Source organism: Lagopus leucura, unplaced genomic scaffold (assembly GCF_019238085.1).
Source record: "Lagopus leucura isolate 7727_CA_CO unplaced genomic scaffold, USGS_WTPT01 Super-Scaffold_100001, whole genome shotgun sequence".
In the NCBI taxonomy this organism is placed as follows: Eukaryota; Metazoa; Chordata; class Aves; order Galliformes; family Phasianidae; genus Lagopus; species Lagopus leucura.
Window position 1 is genome coordinate 13092116 of NW_024962262.1, and position 15476 is coordinate 13107591.

The following is a 15476-nucleotide window of genomic DNA, read 5'->3' on the forward strand; positions in this document are numbered from 1 at the left end:
AAAGCTGTTCTCAACTTCCATTTCTCCTCCTGAAACATTCATTTCCATCTTCTGTCACTGTCACTGTGGTGTCCACTACTTGGAGCTGTGACTGAGTTCCCTCCTTCCTGCTCTGTTAGTGGCCTTTCTACTGTATTTTCGGCATCAGCCAGACATCACTGTCACCAGTTTTTTTACATGTTTGTAAGGACAGAAGAAAATAAAATATTGAACAATGATAAATGAAAATGAAACACAGAGCAATATGGCAGATGAATGCAATGTTGAGGCTCTTGGATCACAAGGGTTTTTCCCTTGAACCATTCTCCCTTCACAAGGTCATCTATGCAACCACTGTACAGCCCAGGGCACTACCAGACACACAACCATTTAGCACACGACTTCTCCATAAACCTACTAATTCAGATGATCTCTGGCCATCTTAAATCACAGCTAGCTTAGATCTTGTACATCTCTGCTGCAGTTGATTGCCATTCTGATAAACAGCAACAGAACAAAGGGAAAAACAGCATGGGTTTGTTCCTCATTTACTTAATGGATCCTCAGTAGTATTGCCCATGTAATGTATCTGCTAACAATCAGTACTTTGTATAATTTCAGTGAACAGTGCTGGAGCTAACCCAGAAACTCAAGCAGATCTTCATGTTAAAAAAAAATTGAAAAAAAAAAAGAAAAAAAAAAAGAATGGGAATAAATTAGGAGAAATCTCATGTGGGAAGAAAAATGGAGATGTGATTTGCTCGTCTGATTTTTCAATGCTGACCTCACAATCTTGAGTCCTCCAGAGAGGCAAAGCAGCTCTAGGGAAACGGTATGTTGTGATGGATGAGCCAGGACCACAGGGACTACAAGAAGGGAGTGGGAAGTTCTTGTTGTAACTGCATCAGCATTTGCTGTGAAATCAGGTTCTCGATGGCTTTCCCTAAAGTTAGCTGCTCACACAAGTGTTGACATGAGCCCAACCAAGGGTGAGGTTAGCAGTCTGCATCCTAAGCTGGTAACAAGTGGGGATACTCCAGTTTACAGTGGCAGAGTTGTGTTCCTATGGCCTACTGTGCTGGAGTGCACTGGCCTAAGAAGCTATGGATGGAGGAAAACAGTGGGAATACAAAGTCCTTAAGGCACTGATTGCTTAATTTCTGGACTATGATTAAATCTGAATCCGATGTTGCCGCACAACTTCACATCACAGCCTTGCAGAGTCTGTTGTTGTTTGTTCTTTCCTGAGCCCATGAAGACGCACAGACAGATTTGCTGATCTGCTACAGAAGAAAGGCAAATCAGAGCAAGGTTATAGCACTGATTTTCTTCCGTCACAGTGCTAAGATGAAACCTCAACAGAGAGAGGAAAGTATAACCCAACTCCACAATATAAGGGTAGAATACTGCTCTGAGTGCTGGATATCAGAAAAAGGTTCTACATCAGAGGGTGGTGAGCATGGGACAGGCTGCCCAGAGCAGTGGGAACAGCCCCTAACATCTGGAATTCAATGAGCTTTTGAACAATGCTCTCGGACATAGGGTATGAATTCTAGATGGTCCAGAGTGAGGAGCCAGGGGTTGGACTTGATGATGTGGGTCCTTTCCATCACTGGATATTCTATGATTCTGTGATTCTATGATTGTCTATTGAGGTACTAATAAGAGATCTATGAATTAAGGGCATTTGGACAGTTTTTCATGTTAGATTAGATTAGAAATAAAACGAATAGCAAGTGACTAGCTAGTATTTGATTAAGTCACCACTAATTCTGACAATTCTGACAATTCCTTTTCCTTTGATACAAGGGGCAATGTCAGGGCACTGTGTCTCAATCTGAGAGATGCCTGGTGTATTGGGCTATGTTGCAGAGAGGAGCAATGCTACTGGATCAGAGTTGGCCAGCAGATTGCAGGGTCCATGGTACAACTGGAGCCCAGACTCAGACAATGAGAATACGAACTGTGTGTATGATGTAAAGATATTTCCCTTAAAACTTGAAACAGTTTTCCAGCGCTGAGGATGCACTGTAAGCAGATCAGCTACCTTACCCGGTAGCAGGAGCCAGTCTGCAATCAGCATCATGCTAAGTGTGCAGGCTCTAGTGAGGCAGCTGGCGTTAGGCCTATCTATTTACCTCCTTCTGATTCAAAATCTCTTTGGTGGGCAATTTAACCGCAGGTAGTGATGGAGGCAAAAGGGCCAAGCAAGGACGTGGTTAACTGCTCCTTTGTCCATATGAAGTCTAAATCGTGGTGGGTAGATTGCACTTCCAGGTAGTAATGGAAAGAAGATGGTGCAAATGGAACATCCTGCTGGGCTCCTGCAATTCAGATCCGCAGCTCGAGGTCCTGTTATCTCTGAGCTTTTCCCACAGGTAATTCCAGGCAGAGCCTCTGGTAAGGGCTGTGCTCATCTCATTATCGATTCAGTTTTTGTGACAGCCCTGCTAGGGCTCTTAATTTCTTGTGTTAAAACAACAAATGAGATGACCCAACTGTAATCTCTAATAGGTATCATGGGTCAGTAATCATTCATTTGTTATAGTGCCTCTCACCCAGAGGACGGAGATGAAAATTTGTCCTCCTAATGGCAAGAGCTATAAATTAATTTTATTTCACCGTTGAATCTAGAAGTCTGAAAATTAGGATTCTCAGTCCTTAGCTGGGAAGAAAATGTGTCTGCTCAAGGGATTTTCTGCATTAGGCAAATAGGCAGCTCATAATCACCCATTAAACAGTTGCTGTGGCTGTCTCCTGCCACCACTGCAGCTCCAAGTCATGATGATCCTGCTGTGCTGAATGTGGCGAAACTTTTTGAGGCTGATGTCCAACCTCATGGCCATGACCCCACCTCTGCTTCATGCCAAGGAAAAGAAGTGAACACCTTGTGTAGGTGCCATACCGAAGTTTCATCTTTTCCTGAAGATGGGGGTATTCAATACGGGAATGATTGATTACTTCACATTATACATACACATTTAGGTGAGACAAATCCCATTAAAAAATGTATCTGGTTGTTACACTTGTTTTTTCTGGTAAGAAATGCTGTCCTTCTTGAAGGACTTGGAAGCCTGGTGTGTATAAAAGCTGTTATTCTGAGATAGCGTGGATTTACTGTGAATTTGGAAACTGCAGGATGGGCTACCACTGCATGCCCTTAGGGTGAAAGGAGGGAAATAAAGAGTTTTAAGGACAGATGCAAGCTATGTAGACAGAGCACAAAATTTGTTGTGTGTAACAGCCCTCACTAAGCAAGTCCTGCCCACCCTACTATTTCTCTAACCCAGCACAATGATTTCCCTAGCCCAGTGCTGCTGCTGGGGTACCTCTGACAACTCACTGACCAATACAACTCACCAAACCAGCATAAAAGTGGGCTAACAAATCAATTTTTAAAAAGGAAATCATTTTCTGCTGGTTTAGAGTTGAAGCAACTCACCAAATAGGGCAGGTGAATACCAGCAAAAAAGACAGAAAGTAGAAGAGGAGAAGCATCTCATCTTGTGGCTGAGATGTCTCATGCAACCTCTCCCCTGCCATTCTCCACTGGAGGCTTTCCATGCTGTGTGAAATCAGAATTTGCAGGAGCAAGGACTGCATCTGGGATCTCAGCAGCCAGAACCTCAGGGTAGTTGTGACTTCTCATAGGTATTCACGCTGTTTCCTTGATACTCCACCACTGAGCTGCCACACATCTTCCCTCCAGCTCTGGAGGCCACTTTGGAAGGAGAAGAGAGGTTTGCTCTAGGAAAGAAAGGCTGGAATGCCTTTAATGTGGTGAAATGAGTGGTTTGTCATCTTATTCAATATTGTCACAGAAAGCTCTATTAAAAAAAAAAAAAAAACTGCAGAAAGAAAATGCTCTGAAAACACACCAAAAAATATCCACCCTAACCTCAAATCATCAAAGACGTTAAGTGTAGGATGGAGAGCCAAAGAGACAAAAGCCAACAAAAGGAGGACATACTGGACAGGCTACGGCGTGGGATTTCCATCAGTGAAAATTCAGTAGCATCCAGGAGCTGTGGCCCTGATAAGTGATGGATTCCTCACATTTAGGTCATACCAAATTTCCCCATGAACAATAGAATCATTCCCTGGTGACAACTCTCTTACTGGCAGCATATGAGGCCAAAGCTGAGGTGCTGGTGAAGCAAGGGGATGACAGGGGTTACCTTCCACAAAAGGACAGTGCTTCAAGAGAGGAAACACAAGGCCTCTCCTGGCCAGGGGAGAATTTTTGTCTCAAATTTGAGGCGTTCGGACAGGGCAAGGTGAAAAAAAATGAATACAGTTCTCCGCTCTGCTACTTCTGTAGGCAGAGCATTGCACATCCAGGAGATGTTGAGCTGGTATCTTTCCATAAGCGTGAATGTTATTTTAGAAGTAATTTTTATTATGATTATTTCAAAACCCTTTCAACCAATCTATTAATAGAGATTATTTTCTTTCTGTAGGTGTAACATTGTCTTTTCTGGCTGAGCTGAGCCTCCCTTTCTGTTCTTTCCCTCCACCTGCATTCTCTCTGTGTGAAGAAAACTTCTAGAACAATTATCTGAGAATTAGCGGGGGAGGAAGAAGAAGGAACAGGCTATGATTTGTACAAAATTAAAAGAAGTATGTGTGATATAAAACCGAATGTTCCCACATAAATGTCCATTTCCTTGCTGCAAATGGTAAGGATCTGAACCCAACCATGACAAACCTGGTCTTGGCATTCTGTGCACCATCCCATCAACAGTGTGACTTGGCCCATCGAGTAAATGCTTGGCCAGGATATCTCTGTGGTTGGGATGGGCTTTGGACACATCCCTCCCACCATGAGAGGTTGCAGATTTGCTCTGCAACCACCCCTCATCTCCTTATTAGCAATGTATGTGCCATCCTTTGGTGCTCTTGGTTGTGTTGCTGAGAGAGAAGTTAGTGAATTTAAATGTCATGTAATTTTGATAGCTGGAGGTTGCCTGATGGAAGGGAAGCATTTTGATTGTCTAGGGATGGATTTGGTCTAATTATCTAAGACGACAGTAGCAAATCTGCTCTTCTTGGAGACCTGCTGTTACTGTAGTAACTTGTAAATGAATATTGGATGATGAGTTAATAGAGCCAGTCTGAACTGGCAAGTTTATGAGCACAGTGGGCAATCATTTCTTCTTTTTTCTTTTACTCTTTTCCATATTAATATCTTCTTCAGTGCAAATGTAAAACGAAAAATCAACAGGTCAGATATAGGGCTCCTGTGAACTCTGCCTTCCCTATCAGACACAGCAGATGAAGCCTGGAACTACTTTATCTCTTTGCTATTAATTAAAGCCTTAAATGGTTTTGCACTCTGTTAACAGGCATTATACAAAATACAAAGTGGATAAAGGATGAATTGAATCTTCAGATATTCTACAATTTGGATTATCTCTTTTTATATATGCAGACCACTCACTACATCACCCACAGACACAAGCAGTACTGCATTGTGAGAGACCTAGTAATAAGAAGCAGTTACACAGCACCCTTCTGGACCAAGACCTGATGGCACCTGCCTTGGCTTCTAATTCTTTTCCTGTCCTGCCAATGGGATCACAGAATCACAGAATGGCCAGGGTTGGAAGGGACCTCAAGGATCACGAATCTCCAACCCCCTGCCACATGCAGGGCCAACAACCTCCACATTTAATGTCAGACCAGGCTGCCCAGGGCCCCATCCAACCTGGCCTTGAACACCTCCAGGGATGGGGCATCCACAACCTCTCTGGGCAGCCTGTGCCAGCACCTCACCACTCTCTCTGTAAAGAACTTCCCCCTGTGACATCCAACCTCAATCTTCCCTCCCTCAACTTAAAACCATTTCCCCTTGTCCTGCCCTTTCAAAGAGTTGACTCCCCTCCTGTTTGTAGGCTCCATTTAGGAACTGAAAGGCTGCAGTTAGGTCCCAAGACAGACCCCTGGGGGACACTGCTCATTACTGGCCTCCACCTGGACATAGAACCATTAATCACCACTCTATGTCTGCGGCCTCTCAATCAATTTCTTATCCACTAAGTGGTTCACCTATCAAATCCATATCTCTCCAATTTGGAGATAAGGATGTGGTGGGGGACCATGTCAAAGGCCTTGCTCAAGTCCAGGTAAATGACATGGGTGGTGTTCCCTTTGTCCACCAATGCCATCACTCCAATAAGGTATAAAATATTCATCCAGCCCAAAGAGGGTAGACATTCCCATGCCCCAATCCATCAGCACTGCAATGAATCATCAAGTACTCTGTACTATGGTTCTATTGTCTCAGCATTGTGCACCAGTCCTAAAATACCACAATGGAAATTTAAGTTGCAATTTAGGCACTGAGGGTGCATCCCACTCCCCAGGCCAGCATCTCCCAGATCTGCAAGAGCTCCAGCCCCACTGTGGGACTGGATATTGTGCCAGAAGTTTAATTTGCTGCAATAAAGGCACCCCTAGCACCGAAGTTTCTATACTCCCAAGAGAGGAGGCAGAGCATGTTCTGGCCTCTAAATGCCCACCTTTCCCACCTCTGTTGTTGGTGGTAGCTGTAGTTTAGGCTCTGTGCCTGGAACTGTCCCCAGCAAATCTAAAGAAGGGCAACAAGGCTGGTGAAGGACTTGGAGAATATGCCCAGGAGGAGCAACTGAAGGAACTGGGACTGTTTAGTCTGGGGAAGAGGAGACTGAGGGGAGACCTTATAGCTCTCTTCAAATACCTGAAAAAGTGATTACAGCAAGAGTGGGGTTGGTCTGTTCTCACTGGTGATAGGTGACGACAAGGGGAAATGGCCTTAAGTTGTGCCAGGGTAAAGTTAGGTTGGATATCAGGAAAAGCTTCTTTACAGAAAGGGTTGCTAAGCATTGGAATATGCTCCCCAGGGAGGTGGTTGAGTCACCATCCCTGAATGTGTTTAAAACTGTTTGGATGTGGTGCTCAGAGACATGATTTAGCAGAAGGATGTTAGAATTAGGGCAGTATGGTCAGGTTGTGGTTGAACTTTAAGGTCTTTTCCAACCTGAGCAATTCTTTGATTCTACGAGCAGCCAACTGCAGCTCAGGGAAGTTCCCCAGGCTGGAGCCAGAGCCCATGCCCACTCCTTGCATGCTCACAGTGGCAGAGCAGCTCCTGCAGAAGAGTGCTCTTGACCAAAACAACCTCATTTCAGCTCCTTGCGTGGATATCTCTGTAAAAGGCTAAAGGATACAGGCCATGTGGCCTTGCTGGCTTTTTCTTGAGGAACAAGAGCAGCTTTCCTCTTAGTTTCAAAAACTCTTCAGAATTTCCAGGAAACTGCTCTCAAGGGTTTCTCTCAACAGTCCTTAAACACAAGTAACAGAGAGTAGGAAGCGAGCAGAGTTATATGGATTCTGTGAGCACATCTTTTAATTCTTTTCATTCTTCATGCCAATTCAAAGCCAGGATGCCTTTTTTTCTCTTATTACAGATCTTAAATCTAAGACTGATACTTTGTTAAGCCCTTACAGTCTGCACAAGACAATTACTGCAGAGCAGGTGATACATATCAACTTGTTATCTCAGGTAACAGTGATAGGACAAGAGGTAATGGCCTTAAGTTGCTCCAGGGGAGGGTCAGGTTGGATATTAGGAAAAATTTATTCTCAGAAGGAGTGGTAATGCATTGGAACTGGCTGCCCAAGGAGGTGATGGAGTCAACATCCCTGGAGGTGTTCAGGAGCCGTGTGGATGTGACACTGAGGGATGTGGTTAATGGGCATGGTGGGGATGGGCTGATGGTCGGACTAGAGGATCTTAGAAGTCTTTTCCAACTTTGATGATTCTACGATTCCATGAATTTGTCGACCCTCCGGATGTCCACAGGTCAAGATGCTTCTTTTTCATCTTCATGTTTTTCATATATTTTGGTTAGCAAGTATCTGTGACAGAGGAATCAGGAATCACTCTTGTGTGCAGTTGTGCTTGTATGTAATGCAGATATTTTATTCCTCAAAGCACAGAAGGTGATCTCAGACTAGATGCAGAATAAGAACCAATCAAAAAAGGAGCTAAATTGGTATCGTTTGTCTGGATGGTCACAACCCATTTGCAGCTTGGCTGAGGGCTAGCGAGGTGGTTCATCTCTCTTCAGCCTGAAAAATGGGAAATTTTGTTACCGTCCCACATGAGAGGTTCATCAAAGTTGTTTTTTAAAGCAGGAGAGCTGGAGATCATGACCTCGTTCCACCTGCTTCATGTCTCTGCTTGGGTTTCCCTAGGAAAGCATGGACTCAGCTAAGATGCTTTACTGGATCCTGTCTATATTTCATTATAATGATATTGTTTCAGTGTATTGAAGGATTTCAAGTTTCTTGATTTATTTTTTTTTTTTTCTTGCACTTCAAAACTGCCAGATAGTTTATTCTGAAAATCTTGCTTTTTGAAAAACAAAACGGTCTGTCTTTTGTCTTTCCATCCAGGATACATTTAAAATGCTGCAACTCCTTTTTTGTACATGCATAACTACCACTAAAAGCAATTTTCTTTTTTCTTTTTTTTTTTGTATTTTACAAAATATCTCTTAAGATGTGTGACTCCAATTAAAATTCAGGGTCCTCTGATACCAGGAATCGTGGTGCAGCAGAGCAGATGTGGACTAGAGCAGCGTCTACTGCATGTTTAGAGGTGTGTCATTAGCATGAGGAGAGCCATTAACACATACCATGTGTTGTGTCACCAAGTCACACTTGGTGATGTTGTAAAGTGAGATTAGCAGAATGAGCTTGAAGTTGTCTTCTTGCTGCCATTTGATAAAGGGGAAAGCAGCTATATCCACTGCCAAAGCTGCAACTAATATTCAGTGCTTAAGAAATTCAACTGATGCATTCATAATTAATAGGATTTTATGTAATTAAAATTTTAAATAAATCCTCAACATGAGCCCTGATTTGGGCTTCTTAATTTCAGATATGGAAGTAGAGCTTTTTACAAAATAGGTTGAGGGGCTTTTTTTCTTTCTTCTCTTTTCTTTCATCTGAGAGATTTACAAAATCTCATTAGCATAATAATAATAAAAAAAAAAAAAACCAGGAGAAGAGAAAATGAATGAAGACCAGGATTAAAGGCTGACTAGTCTCTTCATGTCACCTTTGTAGTTCTTTGGAACATCTGTCCCTCGTGGTGGGTGTAAGTAGCATGGAGGTAGATATTAGTGGGTGGCGAAGCTTTTATGAGGCAGAAAGAAGCTGAGAATTAGGAAATTATTGGAGCATTTTCCATACAGATGAGAAGAAGAGACAGAGCCCCCAAAACCAGGGAAAAGGAAGAAGATGGTAAGAAAATTGAAGAAATAGTACATTTTACTACTAATTTGTTGCAAGAGAATCTCCAAAAGTAACTGTAAAGCTCCCAGCAAAAGCATCTGCTGTGGTTAAAGGGCTAGAGCACGGGGAGCTAGGGGAACTGCATCCTTTTCTTGGACAAAATCCCCAAAAAGTCACATACCCCAAGATGTGAGTTGGAAGGCTGGACTATTCAGTGGGTAAAGAATTGGTTGGATGGTCACAGCCAAAGGGTAGTGGTAAATGGCTCTGTGTCCAGGTGAAAGCCCATGATGTCCCCAGGATTCCATCTTGGGACTGATGCTCTTCAACATCAACGACATAGACACATAGACAGTGGCATTGAGAGCACCCTCAGCAAAGCGATGCAGTTGACACAATAGAGGAAAAGGATGCCTTCCAGAGGGACCTGGACAGGCTTGAAAAGTGGACACACAAGAACCTAATGAGGTTCAACAAGGCCAAGCTGTCCTTGGGTTGAGGCTATTCCAGACTGGGAGGAGAACTTGAGAGCCACCACATGGAGAAGGACTTGGGGGGTTCTGGTGGATGAAAAGCTGGACATGAGCTAGCAGTGTGCTCTTGCGGCCCAAAAGGCCAACTGTATCCTGGGCTGCATCAAAAGGAAAAAATCATACAAATTTGCCCTGAGGATGGATGATACCTCTTGCATGTAGAGACCAGTGCCTAGGGGGACGTTGCTTTGGTCTCTCCCAAGATGAAGTGAATTACACTTCTGAGTTCTCCTCGAGTTGTAAAAGGAGCTGATGCACTTCAGACTTAGACACCTACTCCTCATGTTTCAAAGTTAGAACAGATGAGTCATACCTGGAGTGATCTGTTGAATTTTTAGCAGTCTAGAAAGTCTTTAGACTCTTTAGAAAGTCTATAGAAATGTTGGGACAGGACACAGAGACGCTGTGTCTCAGCTTCAGATGTAAGTATCTTCCATGAAGAGAAAAGCACCACGTATTTGTAAATTGCTCTTTGCCTAATGTACAGAGAATTACATTGTAATAAACCACATCGTTAAAAAGACATTGGTCTGTAAGCAGCAGAGCCTGCTTTCCTGTGGCTTGCATTTCAGGACTGGATTATCTTACATTTAATGAGGAGCATTCTGACTAAAGGCTTTTCTCCTGTTAAAAAAGACACTGTCTCATGTGGATTTTCTGGTGTCTGATATTATATTTGGACTCAAGCTGCAGTTGTTTATGTTCTCCTATCTGAAAATGTTATTTGCCCATTTGGCAAGATGCACTTCTCTGGAGACATGGAAGGGTTAAATCTCTCAACCTGCCCAGAAAAGTGGTGAGATTAGTCTTTGACACTTCTATCATGCTTAAATTTGGCTGGAATTGACCAAGAAGATAAGAGACTATTCAGAATGAGATTTTTGAAATGTTTTATGTCTGTTCCACCTTTTAGTTTTAGAGGCTCAAGTAACAGCCATATGAAAGACAAACAAGTGCAGAGGCACCCCTGCAGTTACAGTTCTACCCCAAAAAATGTAAGTTAAAAAGCAGTTTTTCTGTGAAACGTTTTTCACAGAGACTGGGAATTTTTAAAATATTTCTGTCAAAATATTACAGAATTCACAAGTTAGAAGCAAGAACGTTGAATAATTCAGAAATCAGATTTTGAAAATCCTTCTCACCACGATCAGAGAACAAAAACAGATCATGTGGTTTGCACAGGAATTCTAGAATTTTCAACAAACTTGAGCTGAATGAGGCTGGACCAAAAAATTAATTGCAGAAACAATTCATAAGAACCTTTCAGGAATGGAACATGCTGGAGGGAATTCTCATTTATTTGCACACCAAGAAATCACAAACGAAGGAAAGGAGCAATATACGATGAATAAATTGCTCACTGAAATTTATTTTTCTTGTTCCTGAGTCATAAAAACATGATTGTCATATCATGATTTTGGAGATACCTCAACTTTCTTATTTTGAATACAATTTAGACCGATGAGCTACCAATGCACTCCATGCTTATCAAATTAGGAGAATGCATTTCTAAATTCAATTACAGCCTCAGTGGAAATGGTTTCTCTGACTCTGGTAATCTTTGGAGAGGAATTATACACAGTCTATAAAGCTTTACATTTCAAAACCCAATTTTGAATGTTATTCAAGAGGTTAATTTAAGATTCATCTTCCAAAAGAGGAGTTAAATAAAACTGATAGAAGGCTGGAACTTGTCGAGTGGTTGAGAGGTTTATCAGCATGTGAGTATGAGTTCATTAGTTTTAATTAGTATAATCACTAATGTTGCATTAACAGTTTGGTGAGAAAAAGTAATTGCTCACACCCACTGTATTAGATTGGGAGATTAGAATTCATTTTACGAGGCAATTAGCATTTCAGGGATTTTTTAAAAGGCTTTTACGATCTGCCATTGCAGAGCTTCCTTCACCAAAAGAGTTTAAATTAACCATAACTTTCATCTTAATGGGATGCAAAAATTAATGTAGAATTAAGTGTGAACCAGTCCTCTGCAGCAATCCCAGAGCGATAAGTAGGCAGCTAAAGCCACAAACCTCGATTAGCTTATAATGACCTGCTTTATTTCCCAGACAATGATAGTCATTTATCTGTCCTCAATTCATTATCTTGTTGAAAAGTTTATATTCCTGAATTTTATACAGCAAAACAAATAAAAAATGAGGAAAGAAGGAAGCAGAACAGTACTATTAAAGTAATAACTCTCCAAAGAAAAAGCTGGAAAGTTCAATAACAGCATTTAAATAGTACATTATTCTTCATATCAGGTGTCAGAGAACGTAAAAACACCTCGCTTTTGTGCTCAGGGTCTTGGGAAGAGCTATGCACTATCTGGATGTGGCCCTAGGCATCCTGCTCTGGGTGTTCCTGCTGGAGCACGGTTTGGAGCAGAGGGACCCAGAGAGCCCTGCCAGCCTCAGTTGTGCTCCAGTTCTATGATTCTGTGAATATGCAACAGCAATCGTAACCCTGGCCTGGCCATCACATCCCTCAGACAAATGGAGATTCTGAATGAACACCAAGAACTTTTATTGTCCTGGTTGGCAAGGAAACCCTGGCTGTCTAAGAGTTGGGATAGCTAACACAAGAGCTTCTCTTCCAAATTGTCTTGGAAAGCAAAAAATGCGAATTCTGGAGGTGGAAACTGATGGCAGCAGTAACAGAGAGCCTCAGAGACAGCATTACATGGACACACATCTCACAGGTTGCACCTTCTAGTTCTGCTTTTATCGGTTATGCAGATATGCGCATCCCAGGGTTATACCCACTTTGTATTTTTAAGCTTTTCCCTCACCAGTCCCTGTATAGAAACACCTTTCGAGAAAGATGGTGGCAAAATTACAGGGTCTCAAGCAGCAGGACATGTGTATGGGCAAGAGAAACCTTGACTTATCCCACCCAACAACTCTAAGTAATAAACCCATAGCAGACTGTAGTCACTACCATTTGGGTATTGGGAATTATAAGAACCTTTAGAAAACATACATTGAAACAAAATGAATGCACTCATATATATATATATACTCTTAATTCTTATGCACCTTACAAGCATCTCCAAAACAGTTCAGGAGATAATCTCCCCTCTACATGGAAGCATCTAAAATTGAGGTCTGACCAGGCAAATTGGATCTTAGCTTTAGTCTCTCTGGCAGCAGCCACTGCCACATTTAAGAGGTGAATTACTCCAGCCAAGGTCAGAATCAGCTGGTGGAAAGGGCTGCATCTCTCTATTGACTACAGAGACAGTCTAAGGTAACCAGGTTTCTGTCTCAGATGGCTGAAGTAAATGCTTAAAATTAGGCTGGATGAATCATGACCATCATGTGGATGCCTGAGGCTTTGCCTATGCATGGAGTTATTGCAGCAGAGCCATTACTCTTCCCAAATACCATTACACGTGGACACTCTTTTGGTTGGATAAAACTTACTCATTTCTCTTCAACAATGCCTGCTTGACAGAAGAAGTGCAGTTTGCTTCCTAGTCATCACATGCTATCATTCTGCTAGAGCCTCTGCCTTCCCATTTAGCTGCCTTACTTTAATCCAAATTAACTTTAGCATTCTAAATTTACCATCTATCTACCTTCAAGAGCAATTTAGGATTTATGGAGGAAAGTGCATCAGTTAAGCACAAATACATTGACCAGAAAAAAATGAAGGAACTGTATACAATAAAAACTGACTTTTATTTCACGAATTATGGGTGTTATAAAGCATATCATTTCAGAAGAAATGCCTGTATTTGCCAGTGTGTTTCATTAAAGCATAATAAAGCTGTACATATTTCATTTCCTTGTTCTGAGCTGCAAGAGCTGTAACCATATAAAATGCCCCATGCTGTCCTTGTTTTGTAGGGCTTTTTTTTCTTTTTAATCAGATTTTCCCTCTGAACTAATGAAATTGCTCTTGAAACACATACATCACTTTCATTTAAGGTTACTTATCATGGCTCAAATGGTTTCTCTCTTCTGGAGAACAAGGCATCTGCTAGCATATTTTGCTGTGCAAATCCAGGCTTGTATCACCTCTGATCTCAGTCTGGTTTCAGGAGTGTTGTGTTCTTGGGGCTCCCTCTGATGCTGTTTTAGTTGGGATATCAGGTGACTGGTGTTTGTGGGGTCTGCACCCTACATATCTGCACTGGTTCCTTGCCCACCTACTATTGTTAGCGATTTATCACTCTCTACAACTCCTTGACACGAGGTTGTCATGAGGTTGAAGTCAGTCTCTTTTCCCAGGTGACTACTGATAGGATGATAGTTAATGACCATAAGTTGTACCAGGAGAGGTTCAAGTTGGATATTAGGTAAAACAACTTCTCAGAGAGAGCGGTGAGGCACTGGCACAGGCTACCCAGGGAGGTGGTGGAGTCCCTGCAGGCTCAAAAAGCATGTAGATGTGGCACTGAGGGGCATGGGCCAGTGGGCATGGTGGCGATGGGTTGATGGTCAGAAAAGGTGATCTTAGAGGTCTTTTCCAGTCTTGATGATTCTATGATTTCTCCCTTCTCATAGTATGCACCAACCCGTTGTGCAGTTGCACAGACATCCACGGAGCAAGGCAGCCTTCCTCCCTGCCATCACCATGAAGCAGTGCACGACCCCCAGCTGGTTCCCTGCATGTGTCCTCTCTTCTCCTGCCCATGGGAAGGGCACCTGGAGGTGGTGGTGTCCCACCTGAGGCAAACTCACCGCATCAACATCCTTCAGGGGGCAGAGATTGTCTTCCTGGCCACGGACATGCACCTGCCCGCACCCACGGACTGGATCATCATGCACTCTTGCCTTGGCCACCAGTTTTTGCTGGTTCTCAGGAAGCAGGAGAAGTACAAAGGTCACCCCCAGTTCTTTGCCACCATGATGCTGATCGGCACGCAAACCCAGGCTGACAACTTCACCTATCGGCTCGAGCTCAACAGGAACCAGAGGCGCCTCAAGTGGGAGGCAACTCCGAGGTCGGTGCTGGAGTGCGTAGACTCTATCATTTCAGATGGGGACTGCCTTGTTCTGAACACTTCCCTGGCTCAGCTCTTTGCTGATAATGGGAGCCTAGCAATAGGAATTGCAATAACCACCAGCAAAGTTCACAACAGTGAAGCTGAAATCTGAGGGAGAAGAGGAAGAGAAGGAGGAGGAGGAATAATGGTGCTCTAGCTGCTTTGTGAGAGCCAGAACTTGCAGACTTTTTGGGGGGGTCTCAGGTCTTTTATGGTATTTAGTACTGGTCCACAGTGGGCATTATGTAAACATCCCGTGGTTACGGTCTCTGTGTAATGTATTTACTGTTTTGTTAATACAATTTTATGAGAAATTTTAAAGAGGCTGATCAATTTATTGTCGCCTTTCAGCAACACTGGAGATGCTGCTCTCCTGGAAAGTACACCAGGATGATTCACAAAATCCTTTGGTTTGAGAATGCCACTTCTTCCATTGCTTGCCTAATTGCTGGGTATTAAGAAGGCCTGCATGTCCGGTAAACACAAAGTATTCCACTAAGGTACAAGAACACTCAATTTGGATAAATTCCTTGATCACTGGTTCAGGAGCAGCTTCAGAGAAACTGATGTACTGCACTGAGCTGACTGCAAGTGGGCTGGTTTGCAAAAGGCCTCAGACTACCAGAGGTAGCTTGTGCCTCCCCTCCCACCTATATTTTGAAATGTTTACTTATCTCCCCATGTTCCCC

At 42.8% G+C, this 15476-nt stretch overlaps 1 protein-coding gene across 1 annotated transcript in view; it reads left to right on the forward strand.

Moving 5' to 3' along the window:
- SIAH3 (siah E3 ubiquitin protein ligase family member 3) overlaps window positions 1–15038 on the forward strand; it is a 37770-nt gene extending 22732 nt beyond the window's left edge. Inside the window, exon 2 of the mRNA XM_042868144.1 lies at window positions 14306–15038. Within this exon, the coding sequence (XP_042724078.1) occupies window positions 14306–14899 (594 nt within the window). The 3' untranslated portion in view covers window positions 14900–15038. The remainder of the gene's footprint in view (window positions 1–14305) is intronic.
- The last annotated feature ends 438 nt before the right edge of the window (window positions 15039–15476 follow it).